Source organism: Pseudomyrmex gracilis, unplaced genomic scaffold, assembly GCF_002006095.1.
Source record: "Pseudomyrmex gracilis isolate BER0280 unplaced genomic scaffold, ASM200609v1 scaffold_14, whole genome shotgun sequence".
Classification (NCBI taxonomy): domain Eukaryota; kingdom Metazoa; phylum Arthropoda; class Insecta; order Hymenoptera; family Formicidae; genus Pseudomyrmex; species Pseudomyrmex gracilis.
The window spans coordinates 1-18,018 of NW_018020598.1; the positions used below are offsets into that span (position 1 = coordinate 1).

The 18,018-nt window shown below is 43.8% G+C and overlaps 1 protein-coding gene across 3 annotated transcripts in view; it reads left to right on the forward strand.

The window, feature by feature from the left end:
• The first annotated feature begins 6,595 nt into the window (after positions 1-6,595).
• The window catches only part of LOC109863880 (tachykinin-like peptides receptor 99D), a 28,703-nt gene continuing 17,280 nt past the window's right edge, over positions 6,596-18,018 (forward strand). For all 3 annotated transcript variants that reach the window (XM_020444535.1, XM_020444534.1, XM_020444536.1), the window contains exon 1: positions 6,596-9,952. In XM_020444535.1, the coding sequence (XP_020300124.1) occupies positions 9,504-9,952 (449 nt within the window). In that variant the 5' untranslated portion in view covers positions 6,596-9,503. The remainder of the gene's footprint in view (positions 9,953-18,018) is intronic.

Consider the following 18,018-nt stretch of genomic DNA (forward strand, 5'->3'; position numbering starts at 1 on the left):
AAATCATGTCACTTCTCCATCCCCTCCAGTGGGCGTGGCCAGTCACCACCAAGGGAGGGGGAAATCCACCGTGGTGGGGCAATGGCGCCAGAAGTGGTGGGGGGGCCAGGTGGAGGGGGTTTGTTTTGACGCGCCATACGTGCCCACGTACTACTTATACATGTTACCGCCGCGATCATCCGTAACGACTTCACGTTGCGACAACGCAACGGTTCGAAACTCGCCAACTTCGACGTTCGTATTCTTTTTGTAAATCATCACCGTGCATTATGTTCGATTACTATGTACAACCCAGCGCAAGCCTGGCACTTTACATTACAACATGCCATGCCCGCAAGTCGAAGCTGTAATGGCGGTGGACCCGACGCAACCTTCGATACGTATACGCGTATATATATACGGCGACGCCATCGACGTACGCCGAGGAAACGGCATCTTCTCTTTGTAACAACAGCGGCTTCTGCAGCACTTGAACTGCGCTTCGGGAAGTATTGACAGTGTCTTGATAACACGATCAGGCACCACTCCGCCAACAACCCTGGGCTCTCGCGTACTCCATTACTACGAGGCTAATCGTATTAAGAGCGTGCCGCATCCCGTTGCATCCCGTTTCGCATTAACATACGCATAGATATACAACGCGATTGGACCCGATCCGCCTCCATCGATGACCTCGATGCGTCCAAAGAGAGCTCATAGAACCACCGAAAGTCAACGTAAAAAATAGGGAAACTTCGATATTGATGATTGTCGAGAAAAAATAGATAAAATATTCAAAGCCAGCCACTTTTTGAATTTTTCCGTTATCTTTGCTTTCATGTATAACATTCTCAGAAAATTAGTAAAATTTTTTCTACCACGGTATTTCCAGCACGTATTTTGCGCTGTAGATATTTTTGAACAAGTATTTCATAAAATATTTTTTTTTCAGGGTTGCCTAAATTCCTCTCGCGGTCATAATGGGATACATTAAAGCAACAAGCGCAGTCTGAAGTGTCTCTTCGTATGAAATTCTGTCACACACCGTGCAAGTACGTGACACATATTTTGTAAACAGGAGAAAAAAATCAGTTTGCGCTACAAAAAAGTGAGCCAACCAATATATACGATGAGGCGATATAAGCGGCGCATGTAAATACGCTATGATTGAATATCACAATAGAATATTCGAAACGCATGCTTTATAAAGCAGATTGTATTAAATTATTCGATCGGTATGTATATGTAGATAGAGAATCCGATTGTCAATTGGCCGATCTCATCTTTCCGATGGATATCAATACCACTGACATGCTCTAATTCCAATTTATATGTTAAACTACAGAATTACACGTGTTTTCTCGCGCGCGAGCGAAGACACGCGACCGATTCCAAACTGAAATCGAGTCCGAATACGCTCTCTATTGATTTCACCTCGAAAAAAAAAACAAAATAAAATAAATAACTATTCAAAGTTTGTGCGCAAATGTTAAATACGCTGTTATTTAGAGAGTGATTTAGGTATATCAGATACGTTAATGTGCGAGTTCTCGGATACCGAAAGCGAGACTGTAAAATATAGGCTCGATATTTAATAATGGATTTAATGGATGGCAAAGTGAGGTTTAACCGAAACATTTATTCCCCTTTAATTAGTTTTAAGCTTCCACGTTATTATAAGAGCGAAACTTTGAGAGAATATTTCTCTCTCTCTCTCTCTCTCTCTCTCTCTCTCTCTCTCTCTCTCTCTCTGTGCCGTCGGTGGAAGAAACGCGAACAATATATAAAGCGGACAAGACAGTTTCAGCGAGAGAAGTGCTCGGCCATTATATTGTTTTCGTCTCAGATTGTTACCTGAACATTCAACATATCTCCGCGGGGAAGCAGGAAGGAAGACGACACGTGCAGAGCACGATTTGAGCCAAAAGATGGAACGAACAACAGAAACAGAGAGTGCAAAACGAGAATACGCTCGCTGTGCAAACTCGATGTATAGTTGTGCACTGAACAAAGGCAGGATGTACGTTTTCGTTTATTATATTCTATTTTGTACAAAATATCGCACACGACGACGTGGACTAACCGCGAACATGTTACTTTTCGACAATACATCGCGAAACTAACCGCAGGTATAAAAAAAAATGGATGTTGGTCCAAAATCTAAAAAAAAATCCGTCTATTCTTGAATTACTTGCGAATATATATATGGCGTGATGTAAAATTGATCTTTGAAACATCATCAAAAAAAGAGCGAGATGTATCACGCTCTGATCCGATTGCCGTCAAATTTACTATAAAGACGTGTCCGATTCTTCATCAGACGCGCGAGATTTACATTGCATCGTTATTTTCGCGCGTTCCTCTTATTTTTGCGTTGCTGCGCGAAAAAAGCTGTGAATAATAATAATAATTTTCACGTAGTTTTTTCTTCCTGCGAATGCAAGAGGATTCTAAGACGTGACGTCTCTCTCCCTCTCTCTCTCTCTCTCCTTATCATTTTCTTCCGCGAACAATTTCCACGCGGCAGCCTTTCTCGTACTCAGCCGAGCGAAAAAGTGATGCGCGCGCGTCTTAAATCCGACCCGGCGTGACGAAAATAAAAATTGTAGTTACAACAAGAGTAAAGCGTTCTTTACGCTCGCATTTTCTTCTCGTCGACGACTAACATTCACTAGATACATTTTTCAAATTAGAGACACGACGAAACGTTCATCCGCAGATCTTGCGCGCGAATTTCTGAACGGCCTCCGCTCTCTCGGCGACGCGACGTCTCTAGAGACCGTCTGTGAGAATTTCAATTCCACGACGAAGAATGCGAAGACACAGGAGAAGGAGTCGGCAAGTACCTGGCAAGTTGTCGCGCGTTTCTCGCGGTTTCGAACTCGCGGCGCGTATCGATCGCGTACGAAAGCGGTTCCTGCTTGCTTGCGACTTCGATAGTTTCGAGACGCGCGCACAAGACGTCACATTCATATAACGAACAGTGACGTCTGCAAGATAAGATTTCTCTCTGGGAGTTTCCGACGTGTAGGGCTTAGAAAATTGTCTTTTATCGGATGCCGGTTGTTTTGTTTTCAAGCGCCGCGCAGGGAAAAGTCAGGGAATGAGTGTACCACCGCGCGGCTGTTGATAGACGATTCTTTTCATCAGACCGAGTGCGTCTATTGTTAACGCGCGCCTGTCTAGCAACCCAGAACGGACTATTCGTTTTATCATAGCGCACACGTGTCTTTACAGATGCTAAGGGGAATCACAGAGCCTGAGCTTTTACAAAGTTGCTTTCTCTTTTCTATCTCAGAAAGTCGCAGTATCATGCGCTCTTTGGGTTCCCCGAACAATCATTTTGTAGGAAAAAAAAACTTTTTAGCATATTACAAAGTTTCGATTTTTTCATATTTTTCAGTTCCCGTTTTATTGTCCTCGTTCGTGTCTTGCTGCAGTCTATCGATGCAGTCAAATCCTAAGATAATCGCAAATTTTTCCTGATAGCGAGTCGTTTAACAACCCGATCTGATAAGTAAGAACGATAAAAATTACGATCAAGATAAAAGTTCCTCTCTCGCAGGACTCCAAACTCGAGAGACTGTATCTCTCAGTATGATCAATTTCCACAAACGAACAACTGGATCGGTCAACTGCGATATCGAATAGTGAATCCTTTTTGATGCAAGGAGTAAAAAGAACAGTATCTTTTCGAACGAATCGCGGAACCGACTGTGAGGTCCAGAGTGATTCACAATTTGCATACTTTGAATCGTACCGGCGTGTACCATCATCGTGGGCGCATCGTGCCATCGAGTGCAGGCAATTCCACCCGTCCTTGACTGCGTTCTATTTGCCTTTCCCGCCTTAACACCGGCACGAAAGTGTTGCGCGTTCAATTTTCACGTCGGCATTCTTTCGTCTACGTTTTTCTGCTCGGAAAAATTCCGCGCTTCTCCCGACCACGACGACTGGACGGAATATACCGCCAAATTGACTTATCCCGAACGTGAGAGTGCGCATGAAAACATCAGTTCCAGTGCGCGAACATATCCGATGTATAAAAATTTTATTTTCCGTCTTGATGAGAAGTGACGGCAAATCATGTTCGAATTGTGCGAGAAACAAACAACGTCCAATCGGCGGTAAAGAAAACTCCGACTTTATTCCGTATATTTGAATAATCAATTTACCATTCCACGCTTTTATCACGCGTATAAATAAGTTTGAAGCCGCCATAAAAATGCACTAAGCCGAACCGTGTACGGACATGAAAAAATCGAGAGATTGAGAAAGGAATAAATTAAAAGCACGGTTTTCCACTGTACACACGGTGTATACAAAAGGATTTTACAAACGTTCATGTGTCTCTCTCTTTGTCTCGCTCTATAAATAAATCTATTCTCATAGTTACTATTTTTGCGAGGACATATGCGCGGTCTCGTCCCATAAATCATAGAAACTATGTAAAACACAATTTTACAGTCTGTCTGTAGCACAATTTTAATCAAAGCTGAATAGTCGACGAGTGTCTAAAGTTACAAGAGAGGATTCCTCGCAGCTAGTTTGAGGATGTTACGAAAACGTGAAATTATTACATACGTTGTCACGAATGCCGCAACCATCACGACGCCCTTCGTCGAAGTTCTCTCTGTCTCTCTCTCTGTTCTACCGCCGTTGCCGTTACCGCCGACGTTATCGATCGTCAGCTATTTTCAGATTCAGGAACAATATTCGAGCGTTAATTGCTCCATTTCACTCGCTACTCATCCTACCGCAAAACAGCGCGCAATCGGAGGACAATCGCCGGCATATACCGCAGTAACCGTAGTGTGCACGCATAGTTCAAGAACTTTCCACCGCGGATTATTTTGTGTCATCGAGCTGAGTGTATGAGCAAAGCGTTTGACGGATATAAGCTTTAAGATGTAGTACGAAAAAACAAATTTCCAAACAATATTAAGCTACGCGGAATACACGCGTGCACTTGAGCAAGCAGAAATAAACGACAATTACGACATACGGGAAAAGCGCGAAAATAAAATTTGAAAATTGTTTCCGCAGAGTTATCATTTAGAAATGAATGTTGCGCGGAAGATTCGCGATGCGTGAAGCGCAATTAAAACACGAAAATGTGTATAGTTCATCATTGGGTTATGCGCGGAAATAAAAGTGTATACACATAAATGCACCTTCGGGGATTTAATCCGTTGTACCGCTATATTGCAAACGGATCAACATATAAGCTCCAATTTCCATTCTGCACTATAACAGCACAGAAATAATTGTCGACAACAACGGCGCGATCTTGCATTTTATATGACGCGCGATATTCAAATGTGCGCGTGTAGGTAAAAACACGTCGTCGATTCGCATAATTTCCTTTGTTAATTTTCCGATTCCATGCTGCGATTATACGACGACGAAGCTATTTACAGTTCGGTGATTACCTTTTTGTAGTTTGATTTTTATTTTTACCTCGTCTCCGGAAGATTCGTTATTTTATCGCGTATCAAATTTTTACGAACTTTTTCTATATACGGGGGCTTCATTCCATCAGTAAATTGTTTTAGCACACATGTTCGAAAACGTACAGAAATGAGGTCGCGTCGTTAGATTGAACGAAGTATCATCGTGCAGAAAGTGCATTTTGTGAGTAAACAATGTGAATATACATTTATTGGAACTACATTGGAGTGCTGTTCTCGCATACGCGAAAGACAATTTTGATTCTACACGTTGTATAATATTACATTCTTGTTTTGCATGCGCATTATATCGCAAATATTTGATTATCAGAACGCGAGATATGCTCGTTAGATTAGATAAATAACGCGCGCGCAAAAAAAAAAAACGCGAAACTCTCATTACTATATTTTTTTCTTCACGCTAATAATTCTAATTATGATACACGAAAAGTCTGTTGCGGATAACCTAAATGGAAAGAATAACACTCTCCCACACACACAGTTGCGCGGCGTGCAATTACGCAAATGCTATATCTCGTCGTTAACAAAGGAAAGATAAACGCGGATGCGCACGCGAATGTAAAATAACGATATGAAAACATAATGGCGCCCGATGAGGATACGGCTGTTATGCAAGTCATTGTCTTGCAAGGATTATCCGACAAAATAAAGCGTCTTCTTGCGAGGCAGAGCCGCCGCAATTACATTTCGATAAAGCGTGGGCGAGGCGAAGGATTATTTAACGATTGAACGGAAGAGAAGAAACTACTAATTGTGCAGAATGATTATTCGAAGTAACGCGAAACGTGCCGCGCAATCGTCCGGACGCCTTAATTGAGAAGATCGCAACACGGTGTTCCGTTTTATAATTAAATTCCTTTGGGAAATTCAACTATTCGTAATCAGCGCGTGTTTACTTCTCCAGCAAATGCGCGCGCGCACGCCTTCTTTTTTGTCGCCCATAGTCCGAATGATGAAATTTCAGATTTCGCTTCCTAATATGGTTACTTATCGTCGGTTTTATTTTCCGAGTATTTCGCCCACACGCAAGACATTTCCGCCCCGGAACAATCGTGCGATAATTCATGAAGGCGTTCACGTTGAGAGTAGCGCTTTATTTGGATGATGAGTGATCTCAACGCCCGTAATGTTTTTTTTTTTTTCCAGATCGACGTTATCCGTAGATGGATTCGGCAATTCGCCAAGAATTCGTGAAAACACACGCCATATACAAGAACTGCGGGGATTCTATGGAGACAAGATTAATTAGAATGAGGATCCTTCGTGCTTGAAATAGAAAAACGCAACGACGCATGTTCTCATCCCCAACGTCTAATCTGACGAAAAGTGTAATATTTTTCCATTGTCGGCGTAACCAACGGACGAATTTGCTGCTCGGAGTTCGTTTCGTGATTCTTGTAAAAAGTTTCTCGCCTTGATGTTTCGCAAAAGCTCGGACTTTTTACTAACTTTCACAGATTATACATCCCGTAATCAACATACAGCAGTTAAACGCGTCGCTCTCGAGGAACTTTCTTATCGATCGCAAACACGAAACAAACTTTCTTCCAGCGCGTTTTGGAAGAGCGCGAAATTTCCTTGAAAACGCAACGCGAGCCGTCACTTTCCTTCATCTCTCGCTAATGCGCCTTTGGCTATGAACCAACATTTTCACTTTACGCACGATAAACGCCACGAATGTGTAACAAAATCTTGAAGTCAAATTGAAAATTAACGAGATCTTGTTTGCGCCAGGCACAAATTTCCGGCCGTTCTAACGGAATCGAGAAAGGATCGCGAACAACGTCATCGTAGCGAAGAAAAATGCGCAAGTTTCGTTCCACTTTAGAATTCTCGGCGCATCGCCGAACGACGAAAAACGAAACCAACATAATAAAACGACGAGTGACGTGTGCGCAAGGTGTGCTGTAAAAAAATGACAAGAACTCTCAAACGAAGTTTCACTTCCGGATATCGTCAACTCTCACTTGAACGTGACCATCACGCGAAGGGTATGTTTACGCAACAAAAAGACCGACGAGGAGCAACGCAAAATCGTGACATTTCATTAGCGACGTGTTGTGAAAAATTACCCAATCGGTTACGGGAGCGAAGAGTTAAAATAGAACGTCACTTTTCCATCCGCACAAAACGTGATAAGAAAACCGGACGAGCTCAGTTTTACACGTTGCCGCAATATACAACGTTACGCGCAAAAAAAGGCGTTGAGTTATGAACAGAATAAAGGTTTGACGAGAATCGTCGCAAAACCACGGCTCCATTAGGCGCTCGTATCGTCGCACATGATAGAGCGGGGCGATACTTTTTTTGCGGAGGCGAGCAAACGTCAGACAACGAACCTTACACACACCGAAATTTCTGAGAGCCGGAATTTATCCTCGTCCGCATCCGATGTTTCGCGAGAAACATCGGCGACGTGCTAACACGCAAGAACGGTCTTGTCATAAAACGAGCGAATGTCACGACGACGCATCAACGACATTTTTAGTAATCGTTAAGCGGAACGGGACGACAGGATACGAGAACTAGAAGCAACGGCGGCGAGATTAAACGCGAAACTGTCATAAAGTAGGAGAAAAATCATCAGAGGCTTCTCTCTGTGAGATATATTGTAATAAGCAACGCGCGACCACTGATCTCGTCCGTCTTCTAGAAAAAGAAGCGAGTCGATACAAAAAAAGATTGACGACGATGACGACGATTGTCAAAGAAAAAGGGTTACATTGAAAATCGGAAGCTCCAAGTATATCGGGAAAAAAGTGTACTCATCTTGGGCGAATAAACCGTGGGGACACAATGGACCATCATTCAGCAACGATCGCTCGGCGGCTCGGGATTGAATACTGCGGAAGGCGCTCGTGCATGAAATGCAAGTAGAAGTGCACTCGAACGTCGAAGCCCGGTGTTGTCGATCGAGTCGACGTTACCGTAGCACGTAGAATAATCGACAAAAAAGCACACGGAGAATCGTGCCGATACTATCGATACGGCCGTGCCACTTTGGCGAAACTAATGAAATGGTGCGCCGCAAGAAGGTACAATCGTTACGACGGACTCGATAAACGAGAAAGTAAGTTCGAATTAACGGTTTCCGGTAATCAATCGGTGTTCGTGAGCGCGTGACACAAGCCGGTAGAAACGAAGCGATTCCGCCCCGTTACCGGCGCGGATTTTTCAATCAAGATCGGCCGAACGGAAAAACGCGATTTGTCGCACGCACAATCTATTGCGATGGGACGCGTTGAAATTAAAGGTTCGCATTTGGAACAATCAACGCGTTTTCACGGAAAATCCACCTCGAACGAGAGACTCGGAAGTGCGTGAAGTGGATTCTCCGCCGCGACGTCGAGAAGATCGATGGATGGTCGCCGACATTTTGACCGCGACCCAGAAACTCTTCTCGCGGACAACGCGTAGCCAAGGCGAAAAATTCAAGCGACGATGCTTCGATCACGTAGTGTGTCAAGCGGAACACGATGCAAGTCACGGTGTTACGTCGACGCGATCGCAAAAGCTCGCGCTCAGACGGCCAGGTATGTGCGATCGGAATATGTAAGTTATTCTCTTCGAAAGACGCTGGCTCCGTTATAGTTTCTGACCGCAGCTAATTTTATTCATCCCGCCTTCTCGAAATTAAGCGCCGAGCGAATATTGCGAGTATTCCGAGCATTCTGAGAATTATTCTCCGGAAGAGAAATGAACGCGATAGATGGGCGCACTTAACGATCGATCGATGTACAAAGTTTCTCTATGACGCCATCTCGGTGTTACAATCGTGTCAACGGTTATCAGTTTCCCTCAGATGTGTGCCCAGAAAGGAGAAAACGCAAGTAACGAATTACAAACGAGGTGACGAAGATTACACTCTTTGACCGAAGGCGCTCGAGATCGCGTTAAGTTCGAGATAAGAAATAGCAGCGTGAGAAAATTACGAACGTAAAAATGAACATTTTTAAACGATAGACGAGTAAAAACATAAAGAAAACACACACACACACACACATACGGTAGTCTTCCGCTCCTGTAATAAATCAACGAGAGCCACGCAAAGAAATGCAGAGCCTCGACGACTTGACAACGTTCGACTCCACGTCTCTCCCTTGGAACGTGTCGTCACTGTGGCTCGACAATGATACCTATTACAACAGCACCAACTACACAGACTTGGAGCTGGGGGGGAATCAATTCGTGTTGCCGTGGTGGCGTCAGATGATCTGGACGCTTCTGTTTACTGGTATGATCATCGTGGCGACCGGCGGCAATCTGATAGTGATATGGATTGTGTTGGCGCACAGGCGGATGCGTACCGTCACCAACTATTTCTTGGTAAACCTGAGCATCGCAGACGCCATGGTATCCACCTTGAATGTCACCTTCAATTACATCTACATGCTCAACAGCCACTGGCCCTTTGGCACGCTCTACTGCAAGATTTGCCAGTTCATCGCGGTTCTTACGATATGCGCCAGCGTCTTCACTCTGATGGCGATATCTATCGATCGGTAAGTAATCCTTTGAATATCGTAATTGAGACAAATTTCATTGCGCGAAGTTTAGAACATAGTTTCGCCTCTCTACAATATTGTGTAACGTGCTAAATTATTCGGAGGAATGTACAACGTCAAAGCTAACTGTTCCGCGAGTCATCGTCGCGGACTCCCTATAACTTGCCGGACAATCAATAATCCCGCAGCAATTATTGCGAGTTTCATCCATTTTCCTTCGTTCGAGTACCTCTCGCTTTTAGCATGTGAACACTCGAGCTGAGACCCCACTTAGATCGATGTCCGGTTCTGGGAAAACACATTTTCTCCCGTTTATCTAGAGCAGTTCCGATGCGCGTGGAAGCGGAGGGTGTATACAGCGGCTCGATGCGCCGTATCTTACTTCTATGACGTCGCACCCTCGCAGGAGAGTTTGCACGAAATCGGGAAGAGGTTTCGTCCGCGCTAATGACAAAGATCAATCTGACGTCGAAAGTCTGCCGAGAAAAACGAGAGAAGCAACCACTAGGTCACCTCTCTTGCGATTAGACCAAGATGAAACTTCGTACCCTTCACCAATTACGTCGTTCTACAAAATCTCAACTTCCAGTTTGATTAAAATTTAAGCAGTCGATATATTCCCCTTACGTGTAAAAATTCAGGTATCGAAAATATAGCGATTCGATCCACTCACGCGGAATCCCACCGCGTTTACACACACAATTTACCGTCATTTATTACAATATTGCAGATAGTGTTCTTAATATATTGTTTTTTCACAGCAACGCGCCTTTTTCTTATTAAAACAATCGCCCTGCAATAAAACATTCAATAAAAGAGACGAGAGGATATTATTTATTTGCGGCGATAAAAAGCTACATTTCAATCTTGAAAAAATGCCCGGGTTAATTTTCCAAAGCAACGTTCTCTTTTCAGAATCACGAGACTGCTATTCCAAAATTATACAGAGAACATAATTCACTGTTCTTCTTATTATCGCTGCGAGTCAAATCTTTCTTTAAAGCAGATTGAAGAAAAATCTTCAATGATTAAAGGAAGTACGATAGCAGTCGCTTAGCTTGATCGATTAAACCAACACTTCGCGAACTTGGAAGGATTTACTTACAGGATGCGACCGCATTCGTGACATACCGAGCGCATAAGCTAGTCACTTTTCAAACCAAACAACCCGTCTCAAAGTCGATTACTTCGCGTTGTTGTCCAACCGGGCGAACGATTGCTCCGCAAGAAACTTTTGTAACAAAAGCACAAAAAGCTGAATAGCGAAAACCGTCGTTCAGAATGTTGCTTTCCGTAACCGCTCGAGAAATAGAAATGCACGCTCATTTCCCCTCTCAATTGTGCCTCAGAAGAAAAGACTGCCATATTTGCGAGTAACGTCGAGAGATGAACGTAGCGAATAAATAAACGCGAGAGATGCGGTATGATTAAAGAATACGTAGTCCTTTTTAAAAGACATCTTGTGTGTATATATACAGCAAATATATGTACATACATGTTTGCTAGTTCATTCATCCCCTACTAAATCGACATGATATATTTCGCGGGGCGAAATTCAGAGACATTTCGGGATGAAAATTGCCGATAAAGATAAACGACGATGAAAATTCGGACTGGTTGGTGTTGCCGATAGATACGACGTATATTGGAAAGATTTGGGGATCGTAAATCCTAAAATTCGTTTTTATGTCGCGGAGATAGAACACAAGGGCCGTCCGATCCCGGCGATAATCGTGGATGTCGCCATGAGAATAGATTTATCGCGAGAAACTAATTTTCGACTATACGTGGCGGAAGATGGTGCGCGCAAATATTACGCGCATTGTTGGCGGATGACGAAACTTCCGAACATACCGGAGCCAACATCGATACCGCTTCCAAGTGACGTTTCGTCGGCGAACGCCAATGGAGTATTGCACTCCACGATCGGCTATTCCCGTGACGGTATTCCCGGCAAATGATAATGTGCTTTATCGCGACCGCGGGAATCTGAGATCTCTCGACAATAGACGCTATAGAGAGAAGAGAATGCGCGCATCATCGGAATGATAGGGGAACGTTGTAATAGAAATAACGCGGGCATGCAGTAGTAGTCCACTTTGGACGTCGTTTTCCGATCGATTTTCACTCGCGACGAAGACTTTTATCTAGATCATTAAATGCATTACAGTCACAGAGTTCTTTTTGTGATCGTCGGGAAGAGCTTCCATAAGTGCGGCGGAAATCGGATGGACCAGTTAATCGACGCGCAATGGCAAAAGCACGTTCCGACAACAATTTATTTCGACGAATATTGTGTGTGCGCGCGCGCGCGCTAAAGTAGAACTGCGTTCGTAGTTCTATAGATTCCTGAGGCACACTCATTCCGAATGAATTCATACGGATTTTTATTTCGTCGCGCTCTGTACAAACGTACGCGTCGACAGCAGATGTCGCCGATATAGAAAAAAAGCGAACTCAGAGATTGGATCGCTAGTTAATTTTCTCCCGCACTCGATTGCCTCCGCAGGGATATATTGCTGTTATCATTTACTTCCAACGCGAAAGCGCGTTAGTCAATAAAATACATGGGAGTATTGCGTGAAGAAGATCGAACTTGGACCGGTCGAGGGGAAATCGCCACGTAGCACACGAATCTTGAAGAGGTTCGGCAAAGTTTCTTTTCATCGCGTGGAAGAGAGATAAATAATTGTCGCGCGAGATAACGAATCACTTGTCATCGTCTGAAATATTTTTGTTTCAGGCCTTTCCGCGGCGAGAAAGCATCTTCGCTTCGAAATAACAGCAAACGACACCACGATGAAGTATCGGCGTAAAAACGTGCAAAAAAGGACATCATAATTAAGAGAAATCGCAATTACTTCACAAAGCATTCTTCAAAAATAATTATTGTTGATAATTACGATCTTGTGCGTATGATTTGTTTTCTTGCCAACGTGAAGTGGTGAAACTGAAAGTTAACTTTTCACACTACGTTCGCTGAAAATGTCAAAGGCGATGTTGGAACCTATTGTGTAGCCTGTAAATACGCGAAGAAAAATGTTGTAAGCAACGCTCGTTCTCGTTCGATATTTAAACAAAAAAAAGAGCATCACTCGTCGCGAGAGTGCCCGAGATTTCCTAAGGTCTTCTTTATTCAAGGAAAGCTTTCACCCACTCGTATTTCTTTTTCTTCCACCCTCGTACCTATTCATCGTTTCGGTCAAAGCCACGCTCTCCCCGCTGTAGTACGGAGAAATGTCTTATCTTGTTAAAACGTAAACGGGCGTTCAATTTTTCGATGGAAAAAAACACCCACATGTTCCATTTATCGCGAAAACGTACATCTGTATCGCAATCATACTGACACGACGATGCATTACAGAACGTATTCAACACCGGCAGGTATCGATTTGCGCATTATTGATCACAGCGAAATCTCGTACATATCGGTTGTACGGAACGACAGTAATTTTTGAAATTAACATTCTAAGCAACAGAAAGAGAACAAGATCTTCAGATTTGTTCGAACAAATTCGGAATTAAAATTTCTCGTCATTACAAAACTGTTTCGACGTTAAAGATTAATGTGACCTAATTACTCTCGAGTATAATGTAGTTTGGTTTCGTAAAGTCGAGTATACGACAGCGGAACAGCGACGTGATATGTGAAACCGCGTACCTAGTATGCACGCGATGCCATCGCGAAGGAGAGATGTAATATCAGATATATATTATCATGTGAAAACTCGCTCTCTCTCTTTCTCTCTCTCTCTCCGAGCGTTCGAAAATAGATCTCCGTTATCCGACTGCACTTTCGCACTTCTACATGTAGAACGCATACAGTTACAAAAGAAAATATTTTTAAATATGTATCAAAAATACATATGGTTATATTGACATCATTACGACATTCCTGCGTACGTACGGTATCCATTACTCGCGTCAGAAATGTAATACACCGACGTTGACGGGGCGGTCGCAGTTAGCTCGCTGCGCGGCATGTCACGTACATGCTTCCGATACCAATTCAAACAAGAGTCTCGCGTTGAAACAATGCGACTGCTACTACCTGCTTAGAAACGTGTGCACTCGCCGGTGGAATTCAGGGTAACACGCCGCGCCGAACGCAGCAAAATAAATGAGAAACGCGAAATGCTCGGGAAAGGACATTCCCCTCCCTCCCGTATTACGACAATAACGTTCGTTTGAGGCGGGAAGCGAAAATAAATGCAGCCCTTGCTTCTTCGGAGGAGAAATCTCTTTGTAATTAAAATCTCAAGTAAATATTCAGTGAAAGTATTGCGCGAATCTCGTTTTTGTTTCCGCGATAAATAAATTCCGAAATATCGTTCAGTAGAAATTTACTGCGCATCGACAGTACTTGTCTTGCTGTTTTTCTTTTTATTCTAAAATTTTAATTATCAATCCTACATTATCTGAAATGTCACAGATTCTAATTCCATTATTGTTTTCTTCTTTGTTATTAATTAACCAGCAGCATGTCCATTAATTACAGATTGTCATTACGACGTTGAGCTTTACAAATAGAAATTCTAGTGAGCAATTTAATGGAATAAAGGTACAGTAAATTCAAAGAAGGTTGGAAAGTTTCGCCCTCAATTTAGGACGAGCTTGATCGGTGACAGAATGGAATTCAGTGCGCGACATTCTCGAGCACGACAAGAGAAAGACGATGGCACGCCTGTTTCTAGTTCGAAGTCGGTGATCGACGTTCGCACGATAGTGAAGAATTTACGAATGTGATATACAAACTCCTAACGTGGTAGCTAACGCTCGCGCGATATAATGATAGCGCACGATCGCAAACGCAACCCACGCAGAAAGCGGAAGCCGGTCTCGCGGAATATCTTGGCGTTCACAAACGGAAATTCAATCTTCAGATCACGCGGAAGATACAAATGACATCTTTACACGTCGTTCTGCATTTACGATGCGAGATCACGGTCAGCGTGCGACTTTACAGTTTTCTCCACAAATCTCGTTCTCGCACAAGATCGAACTCTCGCGTCGAGAGAATCCGAGAGCAGAAGAAGCGCGTGTCGAGTGATGTTCCGGACTTCGATGTCGTTATCGAGCGCGACGTGGAAGAGACATCAAGTGCAATCGAGAGAATTCTTCGACGACGCGGTTTGAAGATCAAATTACTCCGAGCGAACTGGGAACGACGACGAACTCTTTTCTTTTGCAATGACAGACCGCGATTCAATATCGCGTGGCACCGAAAAGAGAAATCGATTACGGCGATTTCGAATTGCTTAAATGACGAAAGTCGATTCCGCGCGAGAAGAATGAGAATCCGACGGAAGAAAATCGCGTCAAATCTTGTTGGCTAACGAGAGCGCTCGGCATTTTAACGATCGTTATGACGACGTGAAAAGCGGCGATTACTAATGATCATCCGACACCCTCGACTAACAAAGTGGCAATCGAGGAAAATTGGAGAGAAGTTTCGAGAAGAGAAGCGTTTCTTCTTAACTGGGACCGTGAATCAAACCGATGGCCAAAGCATTTTTTTACCGCAAAAAAGCCGTCCACTCGTCTCAGCCATCTTCGCGCGATCGATTCCCCCGTTTCGAGAATACGATCTACTCCTTTTGAATTTACTTGTCGCATTCGTTCTGGCGAAAACATCATCAGAACTGACACACGTCATATCGCGATTTTAATTCTCTTCAAGTAATCGTCTTCGTCGCGATTCGCGTGTTCGCAAATTGATGCCGCGCGATATACGATATCACCTCACGCATCAACGATTGAAGAGTTTCATCTCGCTCGTTTGTTGTGTCGCACGCTCGAGTCGAGTTTGCTTACGCCAGAAGCGATTGAGATATATAGTGACATCAGGCATTCCGACGCTAGTTTGCTTTTGAGAATATCGGTCTCCTTCTGAGCCGGTGTGCTTATTTGCAGCAAGAAGACGGATTGTGTCTCTCCGGGTGTTGCTTCACGCGAAAAAGACTTCCAACTGATTTGCAATTTGATTCCTGACCTACGATCGGACGCTGGAGAAATTCGCGAGTAAATATTGACGGGAGATCGATTTCCGCCGTTGGCAATTTTTGACGCTCTTGCCGGTGGATTAGACTGCAAAATCCCGTCTACGGATATATATCTGGCGCATTTATCATGGAAGCCGGTAGACGCGCTCAATTCCGTGCGGAATAACACGGATTACCGTTTCGAACGAGTCTTCTCGGAAAAAAAACAGAGAAAAGGAGAGAGAGAGAGAGAAAGAGAGAAACTAATTTTGCCGGAACGGGCGATAGGATGGCAAACAGAAAGGGGTATCAGATCGTTTAATTATAAAACCATCTTTCAACAGACGAAAAACTCAGAGTGCAATAAAACGTCGAGAAGAATATGAATCCGAGAATTCATGCGAGGAAGCTTCGCTGCGAATATCAAACCGAAATCTGGATAATGAATCGACGTCTGCGAGCGTTTTCGTTGCAGCCTATGTACAATTGAGAATAAAAAAAAAAAAAAAAAAAAAAGACATTGTAACATCCGTTTTGTCGAACGTGAAAAGTATCACATACACGTATCGATCAAACGCGACTTGAGACAAATCTGAGCGTTTCGACAAGCAATGACGTACGGACAATGTTATATTGGATATGACAATGTGAATGGCAATTTCAGCGAAGATTCGATTACGAAAGTAAACACGAAGAACACAATCGCTGCAACATCGTCGTCAGATGGCAGACGTGCGGAATTATCGGACGCGATAAAATCGAACGCGACGTGTTATCGCCGCGGCAAAAGAAAAAGAGAGCACGGGTCATAACGCGAATACCAACCTTCAAATTCCGCGACGTTATATTGTAAATACCGATCGTAATCGGCATGTTAACGTTTCGCAAAACGAGCAACTCGCGATTCAATCGAACGTAGGGATGAAGGGTCAGGAATGAATCACTTGAGCCGCCGTTTGTGCAACTTCGGCGCGGAAAGGCGACAGAACGGAAGAACTCGGTGTGTTTGAGCACAGTTTCGCATTCCGGTTCGCTGGAGATAACCGCCGCTACTATATATAAAATCGAGGCCGATGCGAAGACAGAGGAGAGAAACGTCGAATTTAAAATCAAAACCGGGCTGATTTCGCCGTCAGTTGCGGACGCGTCGAATGTCAATAACATCTTGAATCGCGAACAATATCTATCTGTCCGCGCAACCAACCGGGTTCTACATCAGTCACCCGACCGGAAACACAAAACTTCGAGAGAAAGCTTCGTTAAAGAGAACATTGCGGCGTGTTCGGTGCGCCGGCTTTGGCAGTGCACATTGACGATCGAACGTTGCTGTCAATCAGAACGTCGTGCACGTCATATCGATATAGATTCGGAAACAACAATAAAATTCTGCCGTGCGCGAGAGAAGCAGCGAACGAGACGTGAACCCGCATTCGGTATCGGCTAAAAGTGACAATTGAGTTTGCGATCGTAATTATTCGCAACTGCGATATCTTCGAGATAAAAATAAATCGTGTGAAGCGATTGTTGCTGCGCAAGAACAAGATAACGCAAAAACCACGTCGCAAGCGATGACATAAATTTAGCCGAGTCTCGCGGCGGAAAAATCAGATGAAACGTACGGAATTCGATTACGCATCGGTTGTACCTGAACAGACGTTCAAAGCGACGTTACTATTGAACCTGTTGAGTCGCAACCTGTTGCGGCGACTAAACAATCTAAAACAACTTATTTCGCTTATTTGTCATCCGCCGCGTGACAAGCGATCAGGCATCAGCAGTGAAGAAAATTAGGAAATCGGTCGCTCGCGAAAGCCACAGAAAAGACATCGAGAAGCTTTTCTTTCTCTCTTTCTCTCTCTCTCTCTCTCTTTCTATGATGCAACGGTAAACGCAACAATTGAAACGATCGAGATAACTATCATCGCACACAGCAGACAGCGTAAAAAAGAAGCGACGGCAATTATTTCCCGGATGCCTCGATATTTGATCCGGAAATTGACGCGGATTGTGTCACACAGGCAGATCGTTCAAACGATTTACGGCTATACACAAGTAATCGGCCGATCTTTCGGATGCAAAACG